General features: G+C 43.2%; 1 protein-coding gene across 1 annotated transcript; it reads left to right on the top strand.

Moving 5' to 3' along the window:
• Positions 1 to 317: 317 nt before the first annotated feature.
• On the top strand, positions 318 to 18,275 carry cwc27 (CWC27 spliceosome associated cyclophilin). Its single transcript, XM_057018518.1, has 14 exons — positions 318 to 534; positions 811 to 907; positions 1,205 to 1,317; positions 1,397 to 1,540; positions 1,694 to 1,792; positions 1,884 to 1,981; positions 2,188 to 2,257; positions 2,358 to 2,434; positions 2,514 to 2,547; positions 2,635 to 2,804; positions 10,123 to 10,226; positions 14,797 to 14,900; positions 14,982 to 15,088; positions 17,772 to 18,275. The coding sequence occupies exons 1-14, from the start codon at positions 493 to 495 to the stop codon at positions 17,932 to 17,934; spliced, it is 1,422 nt and encodes a 473-aa protein (XP_056874498.1). The 5' UTR covers positions 318 to 492; the 3' UTR covers positions 17,935 to 18,275.
• The last annotated feature ends 758 nt before the right edge of the window (positions 18,276 to 19,033 follow it).

Below are 19,033 nucleotides of genomic sequence, written 5' to 3'. Positions count from 1 at the left end.
TAACTTCATCTATGTTTTATTTGCGCGTACCTGAATTCTAGTTTTGCCATTAAAACTGGGTGGAACCTATGTCGTCGTTTTTGACGGATTGTTATTATGTAACACGAGCCAAACCAAAAGTTTATATTCGGGGTTTAAGAAAGAACTCTTGACATTTTCTGTTTTCTTGTTACGCCACTTGGAGTTCGTCAGTCACCAGAATTTAATTTATTGTACGTGTACATTTTAAATTCATGGTTCATATTATTTTATATTCCAAACGTTGTTTAAAACATATGTTTAAAATGTCGTGCTCCCCCACATACTCGGAAGTAAACAGTACACTCACATGTATAACAAAGATGGCTGTACAGGGTAAAGTGTTGTATTTTTAATCCTCGCAACATTTAATAAGCTACCCTACAAAAACTGAATCATAATTTCGACAGAGACAGTCAAAGGAATACACTCGGTTTCCTTTGTATAGCATAAATATATTTTCTCGTTTTCAAAATGAGCAATATATATATCCAAGAGCCGCCAACAAATGGAAAGGTGAGCGGGATTTTTTTTCGCCTATTTGTCGCTTAAAATCAAAAGAGGGTTTATAGTTATTACACAACTAATAACATAGCACTATCTTTAGAAGTTCTGTGTTGTTTTTATCATTAAAAGTTCGCTGATTTTTCGTCCATTAATCAAACACCCTGACGTTACATTTAAATGCATGTATTAATTTGAGACATGAGACTTGCAAAGCATTTTACTCATATTGTCAAATATAATGTGTAAATAGTTTAATTCATGTACCGATGTGTAATGTTTTCTTAGGTCCTTTTAAAGACAACAGCAGGTGATATTGATATTGAGTTGTGGTCCAAGGAGGCTCCTAAAGCATGCAGGAATTTTGTGCAACTGTGCATGGAAGGTAAATCTCTGCCTTTTCCAGTTTTATGAGTTTTCCTTCTAAAGCTACAGGCAGAGGCAATTGCAACACAGTATTTTATTAAACTACATTGATATTCAAGGCTTTATGATCACCGAATTTACTATCAATGAATAGTTGGTTTCCTTCTGTTGAATATTAATTTATTTTTATTTTAATGTAGTAAGTTCCTAAAAGTTTTAGAGAAGTAGTTGAAAACTGCACAAATTGTTTGAAATTGCACATATGCAGAGCTCTATTTTGTCTTATAAACTCTGTATGTATGGAATTTCTCTTTAGGTTACTATAATGGCACAATATTTCACCGAGTGGTGCAAGATTTCATCATTCAGGGAGGAGATCCAACAGGAACAGGAACAGGAGGAGAGTCCATCTATGGGCGGCCATTCAGGGTCAGAGTTGTAATTTTTTGCCATTATGTTTAACAAATGTAACGTTGACATAAATCTGATGTTTTGTTCAAATTTCCAGGATGAATTTCACACCAGATTGCGTTTCATTAGAAGGGGTTTGGTTGCCATGGCAAATGCTGGTCCACATGACAATGGGAGTCAGTTTTTCTTCACCCTGGGACGTGCAGATGAGCTCAACAATAAACACACCATATTTGGAAAGGTCAGTATTCCATATGTGTAATCAAGCTAACTGCAAACCAAATATCGGACACCGAAGATCATTGACAATGTGAAGTTCTTGTTTATGATCCTGAAGCTGCAGTTTGGTTTCTTTTTCAGTGCTTTTCTTTTTGTTTTTCCTGTTTCTTCTCAGGTCACAGGCGACACAGTTTACAATCTACTTAGATTAGCAGAAGTCCAATGTGACGGTGATGAAAGGCCCCTAAAACCTCACAAACTAAGGACCGCTGAGGTATTTGCTTTGTCTTTATAAACTTGTTTAGCAGATGTTTCATCTTTAAATATAAAAAAGAAAATCTTTTATTTTATTTTTTTGCCTCCAGGTGCTTCATTCCCCTTTTGATGACATAATCCCTCGGGATTTAAAGAAACCCAAAAAGGATAAGGAAGAAGATAAGAAATCTCAGTCAAAAGCCACAAAGTGAGTGTTTAGAATCTTTCACCTGAAATTTAAGAAAGGTTTTTAGAGTTGCGGTGCAGACTGGTGTTTAGTTTAATGTTTTTGTGTTCATTTCTATGGCAAATTGAACATATAGTTTTAGTCTTTTTTGCAGCAACGCTATTAGCTGAGTTAAGTTTGAGTATTGTTTTCAGAGCTTTAGTGTGAACACCATATTATTTATGTAGGAACTTCAGTCTTTTATCGTTTGGAGAGGAAGCTGAAGAGGATGAGGAGATGACGAATCAAGTCAGTGAGGTAATAAAGTAAATGCAGTTTATTGTTCTTTTTAAATGGAAAATCACTTAAAAATCTTACCTCTATATTCTTGCCCTCTGTAATCTGTGTGTGCCTTAAGACACTAAAGGGAAAAAGCAAAAGTAGTCACGACCTTCTGAAGGATGATCCCAGACTGTCCTCCGTTCCAGCTGTGAAGTACGTTTTAAACACTTTGGCCTACATGCAGTGCTCTTGTCTTGTTCTAACAAAAAACCACATAATTCTGCTTTAACAGGAAGAAAGGGAAGAAATCAGGAGATACAGCTGAGGTATGGAGGGCAAAATCCAAACATTTACTTCCCTTATCCGTGCTCCGTCTTTGGCAGCGATCATAAATTTGAACATGTTCTCGCCAGGGAGATGACGACTCTGATGGTGACATTGAAGAGGGCGATGCAGATGAAGAGTATGACTCTGAGAGCAGGGAGAAGATGAGAGACCTCATTAGCAAAAAATTACAGAAAGAAAAAACAGAGAAATCAACAGAACGCGGTGAAGAGGAGCGAGAGAAGAAGATCAGCCGCAGGTACGATTGGTTTTCTACATAGAAATGTAAATGACATCCCGCAGGTGGATGGGGTTATTTTGCTGTCATGTTTTAACTGCTGGAATCCGTGAGTCGTATTTTCCCAGTTGTAATATCGCATTACAACCTGATGGGGGAGCTGCTGATCCACAGAACATATGAAGAGACCACACACGCGTTTGCATGCAAAAAGATTTGTTCAAATCTGACCACAACATATGATGGACATGATATCTAGACAGTTGTAGCAAGACAGCCATCACATCTTCCATTACAGTCAACAGCAGAAAAAGATTAGTTTGTAGTAAAAGCATTTTATTTCAGCTGATGCACAAAACTCGACTAAAAGTCGGTGGCATCTACGAGCTGTCAAGCTTTTAAAAAAGAGGGACAGATGAAAAGATCAATGTTGTTTTTTATGTCTCATTTAACTTGGTTTTTTTTTTCTGAAAGCATCTTATTTTAGAAAAACTTTGTGCATAAGATCTGCAACAAAAGCATTAACATGTATTTCTAAATGTCCAGGTTGGCCTATGATTATCCAACCCTCAAAAATGATCTGAATAATTGCAGCTCTTTACAGCTCTCGATAACGTGAATATAGATCCTCATTTGCATCCACGCATTGCCCAGCTCCGTTTCTGCATGCACACACCTCAAACTCGTGCATATCTCAGTAGCAACATACTGGACCAACATCAGTGGACCTGTGCTATTTGAAACAGGAATGTTGGCACTCTGAGTCCGCACGACCCAGATGAAGTAGAAAGCAAATGCCTGCCTGTGACTGAAATAAAGGTGCAACAACATTAGCGTTACAATAACCTGAGCAGAATTGAGAGGTTGGTTTATCTTTGCAGCTGCCTGGGCCAGTTGCATCTCCTCCACATCCTCATGTAGCCCTCAGCGTTCATAATCAACATACCCTTCTCTCATTAACACTAATGCAATAAGTAGCGGGCCCCCAGACCGTTTAGTGTGTGAGAGAGTTCTGACTGACAGCCAACCCGGCGCAGGCAGACTGTAGTATATTAAACACAAGCGCAGATTGTTTTGCTACAAGAACTGTAACCCAATGGTGGTTTGTCTTGGCAGGAAATCAAAGGGCAGGCTGGTAGGTACAGTGTTAGCCCGGGACAAAGGGGGCATTGTTGCAGCGTGAGCTCCGCTCTCTCTCCCACTGTCGCTCTGCTTTGAGCTTTCAGCTGCTGTGTGCACAGGCAAGAACACCAGCTGGCGTCTAGTCACTCAGGAACAGGGTCTGTCGTTTTTAAGGTTAGAAATCCACGAAGATCGTCCTTGAAATAGACAATCATCTCATTTAAATGCTTTTGACACTCGCGCGCGTTGATTTGTGCAAGGGAATTATGGGTCCTTTGTCAGAAATTAACATTTTTGAGTTGATGGGAAAATGACTTTTTGTGGTATTTTACAGCTCAGCGGGATCCTTCTGTCTGCATGTATGTCACTTGCATCACAGCTCCACAAACCGCCTGTTCCGAGAGTGCGAAACAGTCACGTAGCAAGAAATGTAAACCTGCTAGAAAATGGAAATTTCCAGGCCTCGTCGCTCTGAGGTTCACAAAGACCTGCTTGTCTAAAACACCATCCAACTGAGAGTGTTGACACACTCATGCCTCTCTCTGAGCTTCTGTTGTGTCATCTCATCCTCATTATAGAAATTATTTGCGTTGCAAATGTAATTAACCCAGATTCATGTCTCAGCTCTACTCTAGTAGGTGCTTGAAGGTGAGGGAGATGATACCTGTTATGTCCTCAAGCGATCTTTGAATTTAACTCTTACTTGAAAATTTGATTTTGTATGTGCTAATATAAAATTACTTCGTGTAAAATAGTTGTTCTAAAATAGATTACAAAAGCAAAGATGGTTTTCACAATCCCTTCATGCGCTTTTAGCATTATGAGTTTCATATGTGTGAATAGAAGGTCGTTTTCAATGTTGTTGCACTTCATTTGGTTGAAATTTTATTTCCAAGAGCCTCTTTCCCCTCCTGAAAAATCAATGCTCCTGAGACAACAGTGATATTGGGACTCTCCTTAAACTGAAAGAGTTTTTACAGGTCAAAACTGTCTCATTCTGCTCGCCAACAGCTAGACAATCTTCCACTGCAACATTCCAGGATTACAAAATCTTTGGACCTACGAGGAATTTGCTTGCTAACATCTCCAGAAAGCAAAAGTGACTATAGGGAAGATGTACGCTACTTATGTAGTTTGTTTAAAACTGCTGGGATGTTTTTCAAGTGGGCCTCTCCTGTGTCTGAAGTGGGCCACATTCTGGGTCCTGCTTTATAAAACACACTGAATGAAGTCCCAAAAGCAGTGTATGTGGTCGCCGCCGCTTTTGTTAAACCTGAAGGAGCATGACTGAAGGAAGAAAAATGCTTCCATATGGCTGTGGGACAGAGTGAGCTCCTGGTGCCAGCAGGGCCCGGCCCGCTCTGCCATCACTGGGCGCAGACCGACGCATGCAATGTCGCGTTTCCTGTTTTCAGTGGCTGACAGATATTTATGTTTAATCAACACGGTATTATATCACCTCTGATGTCAAAGGACAGGGCGCCGCGAGCTCCCCGAGGGCGCCCTGTGGTATCTGGCATCAGAATAACTGGTTCTGGTTCTGTTGAGGTGTTGTCACTCATCATACACATCGGCTCTGGAGGGAATGCAAATCTTGCGTGTGATTTGTCTCGGTTAGTGGTCCTGCTGAGCTGTTATACTGCTGATAGTTTTCTAGTCTCATTGTTTTTATTACAACGTTGGGGACCTCCAGCTGATGCCTTTAAATGTTTGGGTTTTCTCCCAAAAAGAAACAAGAAAAGCAACAAATTTGGCTCGTTTGAAACCTCCTGGTTGGATGTTTTCCTCTTTAAACAGTGTTCCTCTCAGCACTGTGGACAGTTGAAGATCTAACCCAAATTGGACATGGTCCACTCGTCCTGACCCAGTTAGCGTCCCCCGGACGCCGCGTCACTCCGCATTAATTGGCTGCACCTGTCTCTTGTCATCGGTCATAACCTGACGCCGTCACAAGGAAAGGTCGCAGGGATCAAAAAAGCATTCTGCCCCGCTTTTGTTGTAGAAGACCCTTTGAGATAATCCCGTTTTTGGCAGCGGGATTGTGTATGTTTTGGAACCGCCAGGTTCGCACATCACCAGCCCTCCGTAGCACATCCGCTCCGTATGGGGCACCTGGTGACTGGAAACGGCTCCGGACAAGCGACGCATCCAGAGACAAAAAAGACCCCGTCGGGGGGGAAGGCAGAGAAGTTGCTGCTTAAGGGGAGTTTTGGTCAAGATGAAGAGCAGCTTGCAGAGCCATGCAGATTCCTGTGTGGAGGGTAGACTCCTCCACTCCAGCTCATAGTTCTTCTTGGCTTTGGACCAAACCGTGGAACACCCCCTAAGGGGAGATTGCCCAGCCATTTTGTTTTTCTAGCACATTCATCCACATCACTTGCTCAGTCATTAGACGTGTTTGAGTCTCCCACAGCAGGGAGACCCTTCTGCTGCCATCCCAATGCTGCACTTCAAGAAGAGTGAACATGTTAAATGTTAGTGTTTTTGTTAAATTCACAAAAATATCGTGGCCAATTGTGGCCCTGTTGCACGTGTTAACATCAAATTAAAGAAAGAATTAAAGAAAGAAAATATATTTAAAAAAATATATAAAAAGCCAGTTTGGAAATCAATCAAATGTATAAGGGCCATACAGTCACTGGGCTATTTTTAAAGTTGTCAAATTCTTGTGTGAGCCTCAGACTCTTGCTAGACACCAGAGTATTAAAACTTCTGAATCATGAGAGTTCTTGGTGTCCTGCCAGTCGTGTCATATGCTTTCTTTATGAAAAGTTAATCATCTGCAGCCCTCTGGGTTTCACTTTTTTATATTTTTCTGCAAGAGTGACAGTAGCTGGCAGCCCCCAAGTGGACTCAGGCCACTAAGACTGGGAGGGATTCATAAAAAGAATTCTCACATTCCCGCTGGTCGTGCCCAGCATGTTGCCTTTTAAAGGTGTAATTTCTAGAAATTATGGATAGAAGTTGAAGGCGCTCATTAGATACTAGACACCGTAACGTTGGAGTAATCACCAGCCTGTGAGCTGAAATCTCAGGTCGCACTGGAACGGACAGCCTATGAGAGTAGAAAAGTATGGCTGTTTCTCATTTCTTAGTACGCACGTGTGACCTAAAGTACGTACTTGGAGCTGGCTGCTGTTGCTGCTGCCGTCACTGGCTAAGGTGAGAGGCATTGTGGGAAACCTAGCTGTCCCACACAACACAAGTCAGAGCAAGTACACAGTGGGGAATTGGAGCTTACTTGGCAGTTTTTGTACTTATTAATCATAGTGGGATTGTCGTATTTTTGAGGCACACGTTGTGTCTAAGCAGGTGTTATTGGGACTTTCACTGTCCGTTCCGGCCCCCCTTTTTTTTATGGCACCGTGGCGGCAGAGCCAATTGTTTGGCTGTCGCCTTGGATACGTGTCTTGTTTTCCAGCACATTTGCACGTCGAGGCAGGAAGAAAATGATCAGTCAGGTCAAAATGTTCCTTGCTTTTGATCAGTGGATGTATGGTGCAGTTCACTGTGTATTTGACTCAGCTACTGCACAAATGAATCCGGCTCTTGATGCCCATCATTGCACTGTTTACTATTTATTATCACAGTCATGAAATACATGAAATATAAAGCTGCAAACATACTGGCTAACTTAATATATAAATATGATATTAAAATGTGGCCAAACAAGGCATGGGTAGCATCACCAAATATTATCACATCCAACTGGTTATTGTCCATATTACACATGGAAATGCAGGAGTTTATGTTGACAGCACATTTAGTGAGAGACCAGAGTCACGGGGAGGTTTCACTTTCCTGCACATGAACTTTACAGTTTTATTCTGCTGATTTTCATAACTAATCCAGAGAGATGACCTGTTTGTTTGACTATTTAAAATGCAAACCGACCAAGACGTAAATGCTGTAAAAATATATTATCAGCTGGAGAAACTTGGAGAACAGCTTGAAGGCTTCAGCTCTTTTGAGAAAGCTGGAACAGTTGCGTAGCTGCCTCTGCAAGCATCATGGAATTTCTGTTAACTCTTCACTTCCTTGACTTGTATGAGATCTGGATGAGAAAAGAAATCAGAATTTAACAAGTAAAGGCTAATTTTCTTCATTTGGGCCAGTTAGTGACATAATTAAATAATCACCATCTGTGTGTTTTTTGATTTTAACCCCTTATTTCTGTGTGACCAAACATTTTACCTGATGTAAGATTAAGAATTGTGGCACGAGTAGTAAATTATTAGGTCAGTTTTACCCAGCTTTGCATCAACACACTGACTAGGAACACTGAGTGTGTATTGTAAAAAGTGCTGTGTTGCCGTTGCTCCTAGACGGAGCTGAACAGACTTCCCTCTGCGAGCAAAGTCCAACGCTGCCAACAAGTTTCGCTCTTGGCTGCTTGGTTTGGATTCAGCCAAACCATTTTTTTTTATTTTTTTTTTAAAGAAAAAGTACTAACAACTGTGTGTCTGACTGATTCCTCATGTGTGTCCTCAGGAGCAGCAGGGAGACTAACAAGGGAGAAATGTGACATCAATACAGCTCTTAAAGGGGACTCATTAGGATTTTCTTTTTTAAATATCTGATGGATACTGTACGTTAAACCTGGCCAAAGGTTCAAGCATTGGACCAGACCTCCCCTTATCCCAGTGGTGTCCTCTGGCTCTTCTGCTTGGATTCTTGGATTCTGAAGTTTATGCTAATGGATGGTGTCTGTCGCTGCTGTTAGCAGCTTAGCCAAAAATGATCAATCATGGGCATTTTGCAGTTCTAACCATGCTGGTTGTCCTGTCCTCCTCTTCCGGCATTGAAATGTCTTCAGAATATGAATATGTCAACCACTGCACGTTGCAGATTGTGTCATTTGTGGAACGCCCCATAGGATGGGAAAACGGCTTGTTTTTTCGGCCGCCATTGTTTGTTCTGGAGGAGCTTCAGTTGTTTTTACCTGCTGTACATGTCTTCAAAAACTGCCTGGCATTTTTAAAAAAAATGTTTGCTAATTTATCATATTTTCACAACTGGCTTTAATCTCAGTCAAGGAGTAATGACCAGCAAAGTTGGCCAGTGCACAGATGACCAATTACCAAGCATGAGTTAGGCCTTGGACCACTTAGGACCGAGGATGAGACCTTGATTTACAGACACCATTTTCTCCTTTAGCAGTCACTCACTGGACACGAGTGGTACCTGCAATGTTTATTATCATGCCTTGTGGAAAGAATAACTGTTTTCATGACTTCACCAGCATTTTGCAGCGGTGTATCGTGTGTCACAGGATGTTTATATAGTAGTTTATTGCACACAGCATGAAATAACACATGGTCTTTATTCTTGCTCAGAAATTAATCTGATGACCTCAGATGTGTTGTGACAAAATCCAAAAAAGATGTGTGACCCTCTTTTGCAACAACTGGGCTGCTTTACTATATCGCTTGACCTCAGATCTACCAAGGGTGACTGACGGCTTAATTTGGGACATATTCTCTTTATACTTGTTGACCATCATTGATCAATTTTGGTCATGACTTGCAAATCAGAATTTTATCATCTTATTTCATGTTTCATAACAAAAAAATTTTTTAGAGAATTTTGTAATGATATGGGGGGGGGGGGGGGGGGGGGCGTCTTTCTCGTTGATCTGCAATTTCACTTGATAACCAGCAGAGGACGCCATGCTTGTTTGAGTTCCCGCACTGAACCAACAACTCTGAACCAACCAGTTCAATACAAGGCTAGCATCCCGAAACTTTGTTCTATTATGGACAATTACCAAATCATATTTTTTCATGCACGATTTCTTCTAAATATCGCTAATACAGGTAAAGCCGCGTCGATTCAGACTTTGTTCTCTCAGCGGACTTAACTCCGCTGAAGCACGACGCTCATTCTGGTGCTGTCCAGGAGCCTGGAGATGAGGGCAATTACTTTATTATGACTCCATCAAATTTATTAGAGCGCTACAAACCTTTAACGTGCATTCTTCGCTCTGACACACAGCTTTTTATGTTTTATAAACCACATAATTAACCAGGACTATTACATTTTGAGTGGCGTAACAACTTAAAACAGTTGATGGCAGGTTTGGAGCCTGCTTAAGCTATTTTCTGGTCCTTATTTCTTCAGATTTACCTGTAAACCTGTTGCTCTGTCCTCCATCTTTACTCCCTTTTGGTTACATATGCAGGGTTTAAATCGCTCACCCTAATTTCTCATTTCACAGCGACGAATTGCGGAAAGAGGTGCGACAGCTGAAGAAAGAACTCCAGGCGATAAAGCAACGGAAGGAAGAAAGTTCAAAACCAGCTGAAGACCCAGTCAAAGAGGGTACGTGCACAGATAAACCGATGGAAGTGTGTGCTGTTGGTATCTGAGCTGCTGGTTCTGCACCGTGTGTGACCACACTGAGGTGCATCTTAATGACATTTGAGGGAGATTATGGAGACTTCAGTGAGAACAAAAGGTGGTGTGTGTCTGTGTGTGTGTCTGTGACATTAAGTTGCAGTCTGTTTCTTTAGCCCCTCGAGGCTCTGCATTTTTCGATTGAAGCTCACAGAAAGTCGTGGGAGTGCAGATACTTGAGCGGCTGCCATTGCTGCACATCAGTCCCGTTGTGTTTGTTTGCACTCTTTCTGTAGAAAGACAAATTGCCCCCAGAGCTTGTCAAGTTGGTTCTCCGTGTGTCACAATGTCTTTCAGTTTTTTAATGACCCTAACCACTTTGGTCCAGAGGTAAGCTTGTGTTTGTTTGGGTGTTTGTAACAAAGGACAATAGTTTGTGGGATGAAGGAATCAGCCAAAGAATACAAGAATATCCTGGGATTTTTTTTTTTTGATTAGAATCTCTTTTCTAAATCTCTAAAAAAAAAACACAGGTTTGTGTTCTTAAGCACAGACCCTGAGCTCTCTCTGGACATTGTTGCTGATTGGTTCAAGACTTTTCTTGAAAACGCATTCAATACAATCATTACATTGTGCTTTAATAGTCAGATTAGCTCATTCTGTCGGTGAGTCGGGTTTAATGTCCTGCTCTTAGTGATATCTGCTGTTTCTATAAACATACTAAGCAGAAAAAGGCCTTCTCTTAAAAGACCCGGTTATTAACTGGAGTGTTGAGTCAGTAACAGCCCGGCATTGTTACTCTGAGTGGAATCTAGCCTAAGCTCCTCCATTATCTTCCCAGCTATTTAAACTCTGCCAGGAACCTTTGTTTTGTGTGTCTCTGGCAGCTTACCCGGGGGCAGGAGTTTCTTTTAAGAGTTCCTCATTACGTTTCCATGTTGGAAGCACAAGTTAATTCTATTAAATAGAATTCTTAGATGTCATGGGCCAGCGGCCACTGCAGGGGAGACGGATGTCTGCTCGAACGCTGTAAATCTTCAAGCGGAGCTTAGCCACAGAGGAAGACTGTGGCGAGGATTTGTTTTATCTTATCCCACTGAAGTCACACACAGTCAGTTCACCATCACTTAAAACCTAAATCATCCTCCTGGTTGAATGAGGATAACCGGTGTTTCCTGACACACCAACAGCATCTATAAACGTCGGCTCAGGTCTTTAAACCGTTAGCAGGCTTTAAAGTTAGCACACCTGGTACTCTGTATATAAATGGTACATCCACTGACTGATTTCTGGAGCCAAGTTTGACTCTTTATGGATCCCATCCCATTCTTTGCACACGCTCCACGGCTTCCGTTTCTTTAAATAGCACACAGGAGGAGTCGGAATTTGGCTGTGAAGTTTGTGTATATTGACATATACCATACATAATGATAGCAACAGCCTGCTGTCTGCTGCTCTTAATTAATGCAGGCGTCTTAGATGGAATTGGCGTCTTAGGTTGTCTTAATTCTGCAGATGCGACTGGACTCTCCACCGCCCCCTAAGCACAACCTACATTTAATTTGATTCAAAAACCAAAAGCGTTGCTTCAGCATGCACCAGTCGCTCATTATATATATCTCTTTTACCTTTTTTGAAGTGAAGAAAGGCATCACTTGAGGTTTCATCACACGAATCGCAGCGTGGTCCTGCAGTCTGGCTTTTACTGTCTTGGCACAAATGTTTGGTACCAGAGCCAAAAATAAGAGCCGTTCTGAAACCACTGTCCATTCAAACGCCAGCCTAAATGATGTGGCAGCTCTCTTTATCCTATTTAGATATTATACAGGTTAAGCCTCTGCGGTTTTTCTTGCCGTCTCCTTTTGCATATAGTCGGTCCAGCTCGATATTTGAAACCTCAATTACCCACGACGATGAGGATTAGAAAGCTCTGACATTGAGCGATTTTTAAGCAAGATATGTTTATTACAGGATACTCGGATGAATGAAGTTGAAAATACTAAGCACAGATATTCAGTAGACACAATTAGGGATGTGTAAATGTGATTCTATACTGGTAGAATAACGCCCGGATTGTTTGATTTATTCTAACTTTCCTCCTCAGAGACCAAATAATTTGCTCTGAGGTGCAAAGTAATGACAATTTATCATTATAGATCAAATGTTTACAAGTGACATTTGAGGGGAAAGTGCCAAAAATGTCTGTCTAGAATGGTTTTTGGACACATTAACGATCGCTTTATCTAAAAAAAAATATTTTTGTACATTGCCTACCAGACCCGTTCATTACAAGGACCTATAAAATCCATCTGAAATGTCAAATTTCTATAAAAATAAGCATTTGCTGACCCTGCAGTGAATTCAAGGCCTCCGTGAGGAAGACCAGGGCTCAGATCAGCGTACCTGAGACAACCTCTGACAGTTTGTGTAGAAATTCTTTGGTTGCGATGCCACATCAGCTGGCCGGGCCGAGTCTCTCGGACATTCATGCAGGTGAAGAAGCGGATATAAAGGTCGCGAGCTGGCGCGGCTACATGTTGTCTGCGGTTGGGAGGCCGGCTGGAGGTACTGCCAAGGTCTCCGTGGCTGAAGACAGTTTGGACATTGAGTTTGTGATTTAATTGGCATTTTAATCATTTCTGCACAGAAAGTCACAAAAATTGTATTCATTTTTAAAAGGAATCTTCTTCGTTTTTCTATTTTACTATAACTGAGTCTAAAGGTTGTGCAGACATGCAGCCAGGAAGCTGCTCGCTGTTTGACTTTCCTTTGAGAAGCAGTTGATTAACAAAAAAAGGAGGAGCTTTTTTCTCCTGTATTAGAGGCATTAGTCGTCCACAACAGCCTTCTGTTGCTACAACATCAGCGGCTTGATTTGTAGCCCCCCTGAGCCCCGGTGACAGGAGAGAGGAGGAATGTAGTTAGAAAGGGCATCAAACTCAAAGATAGTAGTTAGTGACAACAGCTGGAGAAGGTGTTGTGTGTTCTCCATGTAGGACCTCGGGGCATCATCAGTCAGCATCCAGCATGTCATAGGTTGGAGAAGGGAGGTAGAGCAGGAGGGGGGATCCAGGGGTGGAAGGTGATCACTTGTTGGTCCCATAAATCAAAAGGGGGGGAGATTTTTTCCCCTTCGGCAGGAGAGAAGACGTCCCCAACTTTTTTCTGTGCCATTCTGGTTTGTCCTTAATTTAGATCACGGTTGGGGGACCTCTTAGGATTATAAAATAAACAGTAGAATAGAAACTAAAGGGTTTAAGCATTGTCAATCACAGAGACTGAAACAGCTGCTTTGCTGCAGAATAGAATACATTTTGTTTCCGGTGTCTCTTCATGTCCTCAGATTAATATATATCCCCCTAAAACACAATCCTGTGAGCATTTTTGCGTTTTGTGGCTATTGGTGCAGCTACTCCAGGGTCATGTCAGCAGGTTGAGCCCTGGCTTCTTCCAGAGGATGCCAGGCCATTTCCAGCCCAGATGACATCTGTAACTGCACGTTGTGAATATACCCCAGGGTCGTGCAGTCAGGCACAGCAGGAAAACCTTCAGACTTTTTGGATTTGTGAAGCAAGTGCTTGAATTTGCATTGCTTTCCCGTCCTGTGTGGCGGACGTATAATAGCTGAGTTTAACATATGTAACGCCCAGCATTGAAGAAATAAGCGGCACAACTTAGCAGGGTTGCTAAGACAAAGGTTTCAAAGAAAGATGAAACAGTTTTCTCAGTTGCATCATACATTTGGTGCAGGTGAAGGTGGGACACAGTGTCCAGTCAGGAGGGGGCCTGGCTGGCCCAGCGGCGCGATGTTGCGGCGTGGCTCGCCGTATGTTTGTACGTGACATCACGGTCTGTTGTGGAAAGGCAGCGTCGCAGCAGCCAGCAGACTGTGCTCACCGTCTGCCATTCTGTGACTTCACAGGCCGAGCACAGTCTGAGCTGGGAGATTTACACAAGCATTAACTGCCTGAGACACCCGTGTCAGCACACTGATTGTCTCCCCGTTCATTCATGATGAGAGGCTACATCACACACGCTGCAGAGGTGGAAAATTATTCCCAGCACTGGCGTCAGTCCTGCAACTTTACTCTCTCAGCCTGTCATAATTCACAGAAGCCTTAATTTGTAGTTACCGCAGTGCACAGTTTTATATACTAAACCACTTAATTCCTTTTGTTATTGAATTTATAATTGGAGAAAGTGGTAAATCAAAAGATAATACAGTAAAGCTGTGCAATCTAAGTGTTTCAGGAATAGATTAAAGTATTTTCTGAAGATATATGTTCTCTGTTCCCGATAGGAGAAGCTTTTTCTTGCCTTGTCAGACATCAATTTTAAAGTTGGGTTGTTGTTTTTTAACTTTCTCATCAAGGAAGGTGAGAATCAGAATTCTCTGAACATCTCTCAGAAGGTTGACAGGACATTGAAGGCAATCGGTTCCCCTCTCTCCTCATGGCGACAGGTCACGCACGGGAGCTTCATCACCTCAATCTCCTCTCATCTTCATCCATCCTGCCCGCTTTCATAGACTTAAATAACAGTGATTCTCCTCTAGAGAAAAAGCCATCCAGCGAGGCCGTGGCGGAGTATCTGGAGGGCCGAAAGCAGTACGACGGTCTCCGAAAACAAAAACAGAAAGGGTCAAACAGAGAACAGCAGGTGAAATAACGCAACACGTCATGTCAGGAGGCTGTTGGGGTTTTGTTACGTCGTGTCAATCATTTCTGTCCTCTTTGGCAGACTCTGGCTCTCCTCAACAGTTTCAAGACAAAACTGACTTCAGCCATCGCTGACGCACCGGAGGAAGCTGTGGAGGACGACGACGAAGAAGACGACGACAAAGGATGGTGAGCAAGGCTGGCAAGGCTCTACTGCACAAAACCTCATCTGCGTCACGGCTGCGGAAGAACGACACAAACCAGAAAACTGCACATTTAGTGCCAACGACATAATGCTCAGCCCTCAGAGAAAGCGCGACATCATACTTCACGCAGTGCTTTAGGAGTGCATTATGATGTAAACATTCCTTTGTCTTGTCTCAGCAAGCACAGGTAACTAATTTTGCAATAACAGGCCACCACAAATGAATTTTAAAAGCCCCCCCGTCCACCAGGAGTCCGTGTCAGCTCCATTCATCTCGCATTAAACGAAGAAACGCCAGACATCTTTTTCATTTCCACCACAGCGCTGTCAGAGCAAGACTGAATGTAGTAGCTGCCATGGGAACGTTCGTCCTAAACTTTAGACTAATGACACCACTTTCTTTTGAATATTTGCAGCAGCATGTGAGCAGACTGCAGTCCTGAGAGCTCCCCAGAGTTTAAAAAAACACTTTGGCCCAGTTGTGTTTTTTACGGACGAGCATGACAGGCCAACAAGGGGAAAAAAATGCACAGCGGGGCTTTTTTTCATTGGCCTCGGCTGGATCGTTACTGGAGTGTTATTCTTATTGATGCCCTCACAGTCATCACCGCAAATTGAATTATTTATTATAAAGCAGCGGCCTAATCGAGCCGTTCAGATAAATAAAACTCAATGTAGTTTGAACGATGAAACCAAAGTTTAAGCAGATCCAAAGCTGACTTCAGGTCCGGATAAATGTGTGCAAAAGTTCAAGTCGTAAATGTGTGTGTGTGCGCGCGTGTGTGTGTGTGTGTCTCAACGCACGCGTAGCCACCGGACCGGCCATCAGGAAATCAGCCCTGACGCTGTGTTTTCACCGTAGATCTTGAAGCCTAACTAAGAGCCGGGGATTGAAATGAATACCATGTGTTTGAATATGAGCAAAGTGTCTGTGTGAGATTTAAAATAACAAAATCTGTAGTTGCTATTAGTCTTGAGGAGCCCTCTTGATGTGCAGTCTGTGTGTCAGAGGGGTGGCCTAATGAATTTTAGGGAGGCCTCGGCTTACCCCTGGAGCCTCTCCTGACTGTAGACGTCTCACTGTGCCGCCCGCAGTGGTGCGATGGGGAGGGGGGGAGAGGGACAGTAGCAAAGCAGCCAAAGGAGAACGCCAGCGGGAAGCGTGTGCCACTCTAGGAGTGCTGCGAACAGAACCACGGGTTACAACAGGTCAGACTTTCAAAGTCAAGTCTGGGCCAGAGGAGGTAAACTATTCCATCTGTGTCTGCGTCTACAAAATTCTGCTTCCCTCTTCCTCCCCCCTCCTATCCCCCCCTCGTCACGGTCTCAGCCAACACACAGAACCTCCACACTTTCAATGCAGAGTCTGCCTGGTATCCCTTCGCCCCATCCAAAAGGAAAATAAGTTAAAGACAGCATGTTATAATCCCGCAGCGTTCTTGATAAGCCTGAAATGCACCATAGCGGTGCGCAGTTCTGAGGTTGTCTGTCAACACCGAGGCTGTTAGACAAATTATCGGAGGAGCCCTGCTCACGCTGCAGGAGCCTGCCCGGTGTCTAGCCACGACATTCTAGAAGCGCTGTCATAACTCCTGCAGCTTTCAAATTCAACGCTGGAGAGGCCAACGCAGTTACCAGCAACACACCCAGACGCAGCCAGACACACGCCACGTGCAACACGCAGCAGACAAGTCATCAAATGCAAACTATTTAACAAGGTTCACCAGAGACTATACCACTGATGCAGGAATTTCAAACACTGGGCGGTGTGTGTGGACACAAAATGCACAGCCAGACCTACACAATGCAGGCTGCTGTGCACTGCTGCTCATCAATGGCATTAAAAGATCATCATTCGAGTTCAACACCGGGCTGTCCTGGTCTAGCCGCAAGGTCCCCGGGTTGATTTCATGCTGAGACGACCATTCCAGGTCACACCCCTCCCTCTAATTTCCTGTAGTTTCTTTTTGCAGTCTAATAACCATAAAAGTGTCCTAAAAGCCTTGGAAAAGCTCCTGAAAAATAATCCAACGTTATTGTCACGTTATGTCGATATTCCCTACAGGTAAATCAAAATGGTTCGTGACGTCAGCGGCCATGTTTCCAGTGCTCATCACTTGAGTTTAAGTCGTATTAATGTGCTAGCGGCTGAGCTAATGTCTGTGTTGTCTTTGCCGATCATAAATCCGGCTGCTGACAGTTTACAGTAGATTTTCATTTTTTCCCCTGATGCCATACTGAGGAATAATTAGGGCTGCCCTAAAGCTCCATTATTACCTGCTGTCAGCAGCTGAAGTAATAGAAAATCTGTAGAAGGTAATCGTTTGATAGCAGGCTTTAAAATGCATGAAGACCTGGCTGTTGCTTCCATCAATACTGCCACACAGATGAGTTCATTGGGGCAGCAAAGGAATGGAAAAATTGCACATGGTCTTTATGGAACGCTCCATAAATCCCAGTTGGAAACATTCCACAGGTAAACAGGTTCATTGGTAACAGGTGAGAAGTATGAAAAGAACTTTGTCATCCTGGTGGAGGTTTGGTCCCTTTTTGATTTTGTTCTTGAACCCTGTTGTCTACCATCTAACGAAACAGAGCTCTGATTTAATAGCTGCTCTCGCCGCCATCCTTTGAACTCGCTTCGCCCCCTGTCTTTGTCTGATTTAGGATGGGCCACGTTCTGCAGTTTGACGAGCAATCCAGGAAAGTCAAGGACGCCAACATGCATGACGAGGACACCTTCGAGATCTATGACCCGCGCAACCCTGTCAACAAGCGGAGGCGAGAGGAGAGCAAGAAGATCTTGAAGGAGAAGAAGGCCAAGAGGTGAGGTCGTGCGGTCAAAGGTCAGGCCCATCCATCTGACCCAAAGAGACTGGTCACACAGCATTCTGCCTGTCCGCTTTTCCATCGCTTCCAAACGCCCTTTAATTGGTCTCCCGGCTCGAACATCTGGTTCGAAGACTCAAGTGTACGATCCCTGCGATGTGCGATGAAGAGGCCTCTCTGTTTGAAACATCTCCAAACGGACTGTGATCCGTTTGTCCTCACGATTAGATGATTCACGGTTCAACCGCGGTCATGGAGGCTTGCTAACTTTTCTTTGCCTTTCCTTATTTTGTCATTTGTCTGGAGCTTCAGTTTGAGCAAAATAAACACATTTAGAAGCAACAGTAATGATTTTTGGCTTTATCCTGAACACGAGTAGATGAAATTGTAGCTGGTAGATAACGAGAAGTGACCTCAGACACAACGTCTTCGGTTTCTAGACACATTCATCACCAATACGATAGCACACAAGTGGTATTAGAATAATTACAGACAACAGGAGGTGAATGAATAGTTTGCTTCATCCTTAAATCACTGATTCTTCCTTCTGGAGGCTCCTCGCAAACACGTTCTCCACCAAATTAAAGGAGACGTCAGAAGCGTAAATATTATTAGATAATGCAGGCTGAATGTGCCAGGGGATGCTCAGCTTATCTCAGCATTAATGCAGACAGCAGGACACAAGAAACTTCCCCTACCTGTCGCTCTAAAGCTCGCTAATCGGTCTGTTGGTAATCATCTGTTGGTTTCATCCACGTAAAACAGTTTTCTGCTCATTCTTGAGCCCCTGATACACCCTCTGTCGCCATTTTGTTACCCTCTCATCACACTGGTGTCAGTCTGCTCTGGCTCTTGGCAAGAAAGTGAAGAAATGTATTTCCCTAAATGATGAAGTATTTGCTTAATGATGTGGCAGAAAGCAGTGACAGACCAACCGCGCTGAGCGGTATCTGGCCGTCTGGGTTGCCCAGGTCACTGCTGGAGCAGTCAGAGCTTGTAAAAATGAATTGTTTAAACCAGAGTACTTACCTCACTGCAGTGGTTTCGGGGGTAAATGATCTGCCACTGCCGCACGCGTGTGTGTCCAGGAGCTGCATTTG

The sequence above is a fragment of the Takifugu flavidus genome, chromosome 20 (genome assembly GCF_003711565.1).
Source record: "Takifugu flavidus isolate HTHZ2018 chromosome 20, ASM371156v2, whole genome shotgun sequence".
Taxonomy (NCBI): Eukaryota; Metazoa; Chordata; class Actinopteri; order Tetraodontiformes; family Tetraodontidae; genus Takifugu; species Takifugu flavidus.
The sequence above is the reverse complement of the archived record's forward strand: the minus strand, read 5'-3'. Positions and strand labels throughout refer to the sequence as shown.

Bases quoted from the DNA above. Each gene is read 5' to 3' on its own strand.
- cwc27 (XM_057018518.1), top strand. From the start codon at position 493: ATGAGCAATATATATATCCAAGAGCCGCCAACAAATGGAAAG. The intron at 2,435-2,513 runs GTACGTTTTAAA...CTGCTTTAACAG, and splicing joins TCCTCCGTTCCAGCTGTGAA to GAAGAAAGGGAAGAAATCAG. The intron at 2,548-2,634 runs GTATGGAGGGCA...TGTTCTCGCCAG, and splicing joins AATCAGGAGATACAGCTGAG to GGAGATGACGACTCTGATGG.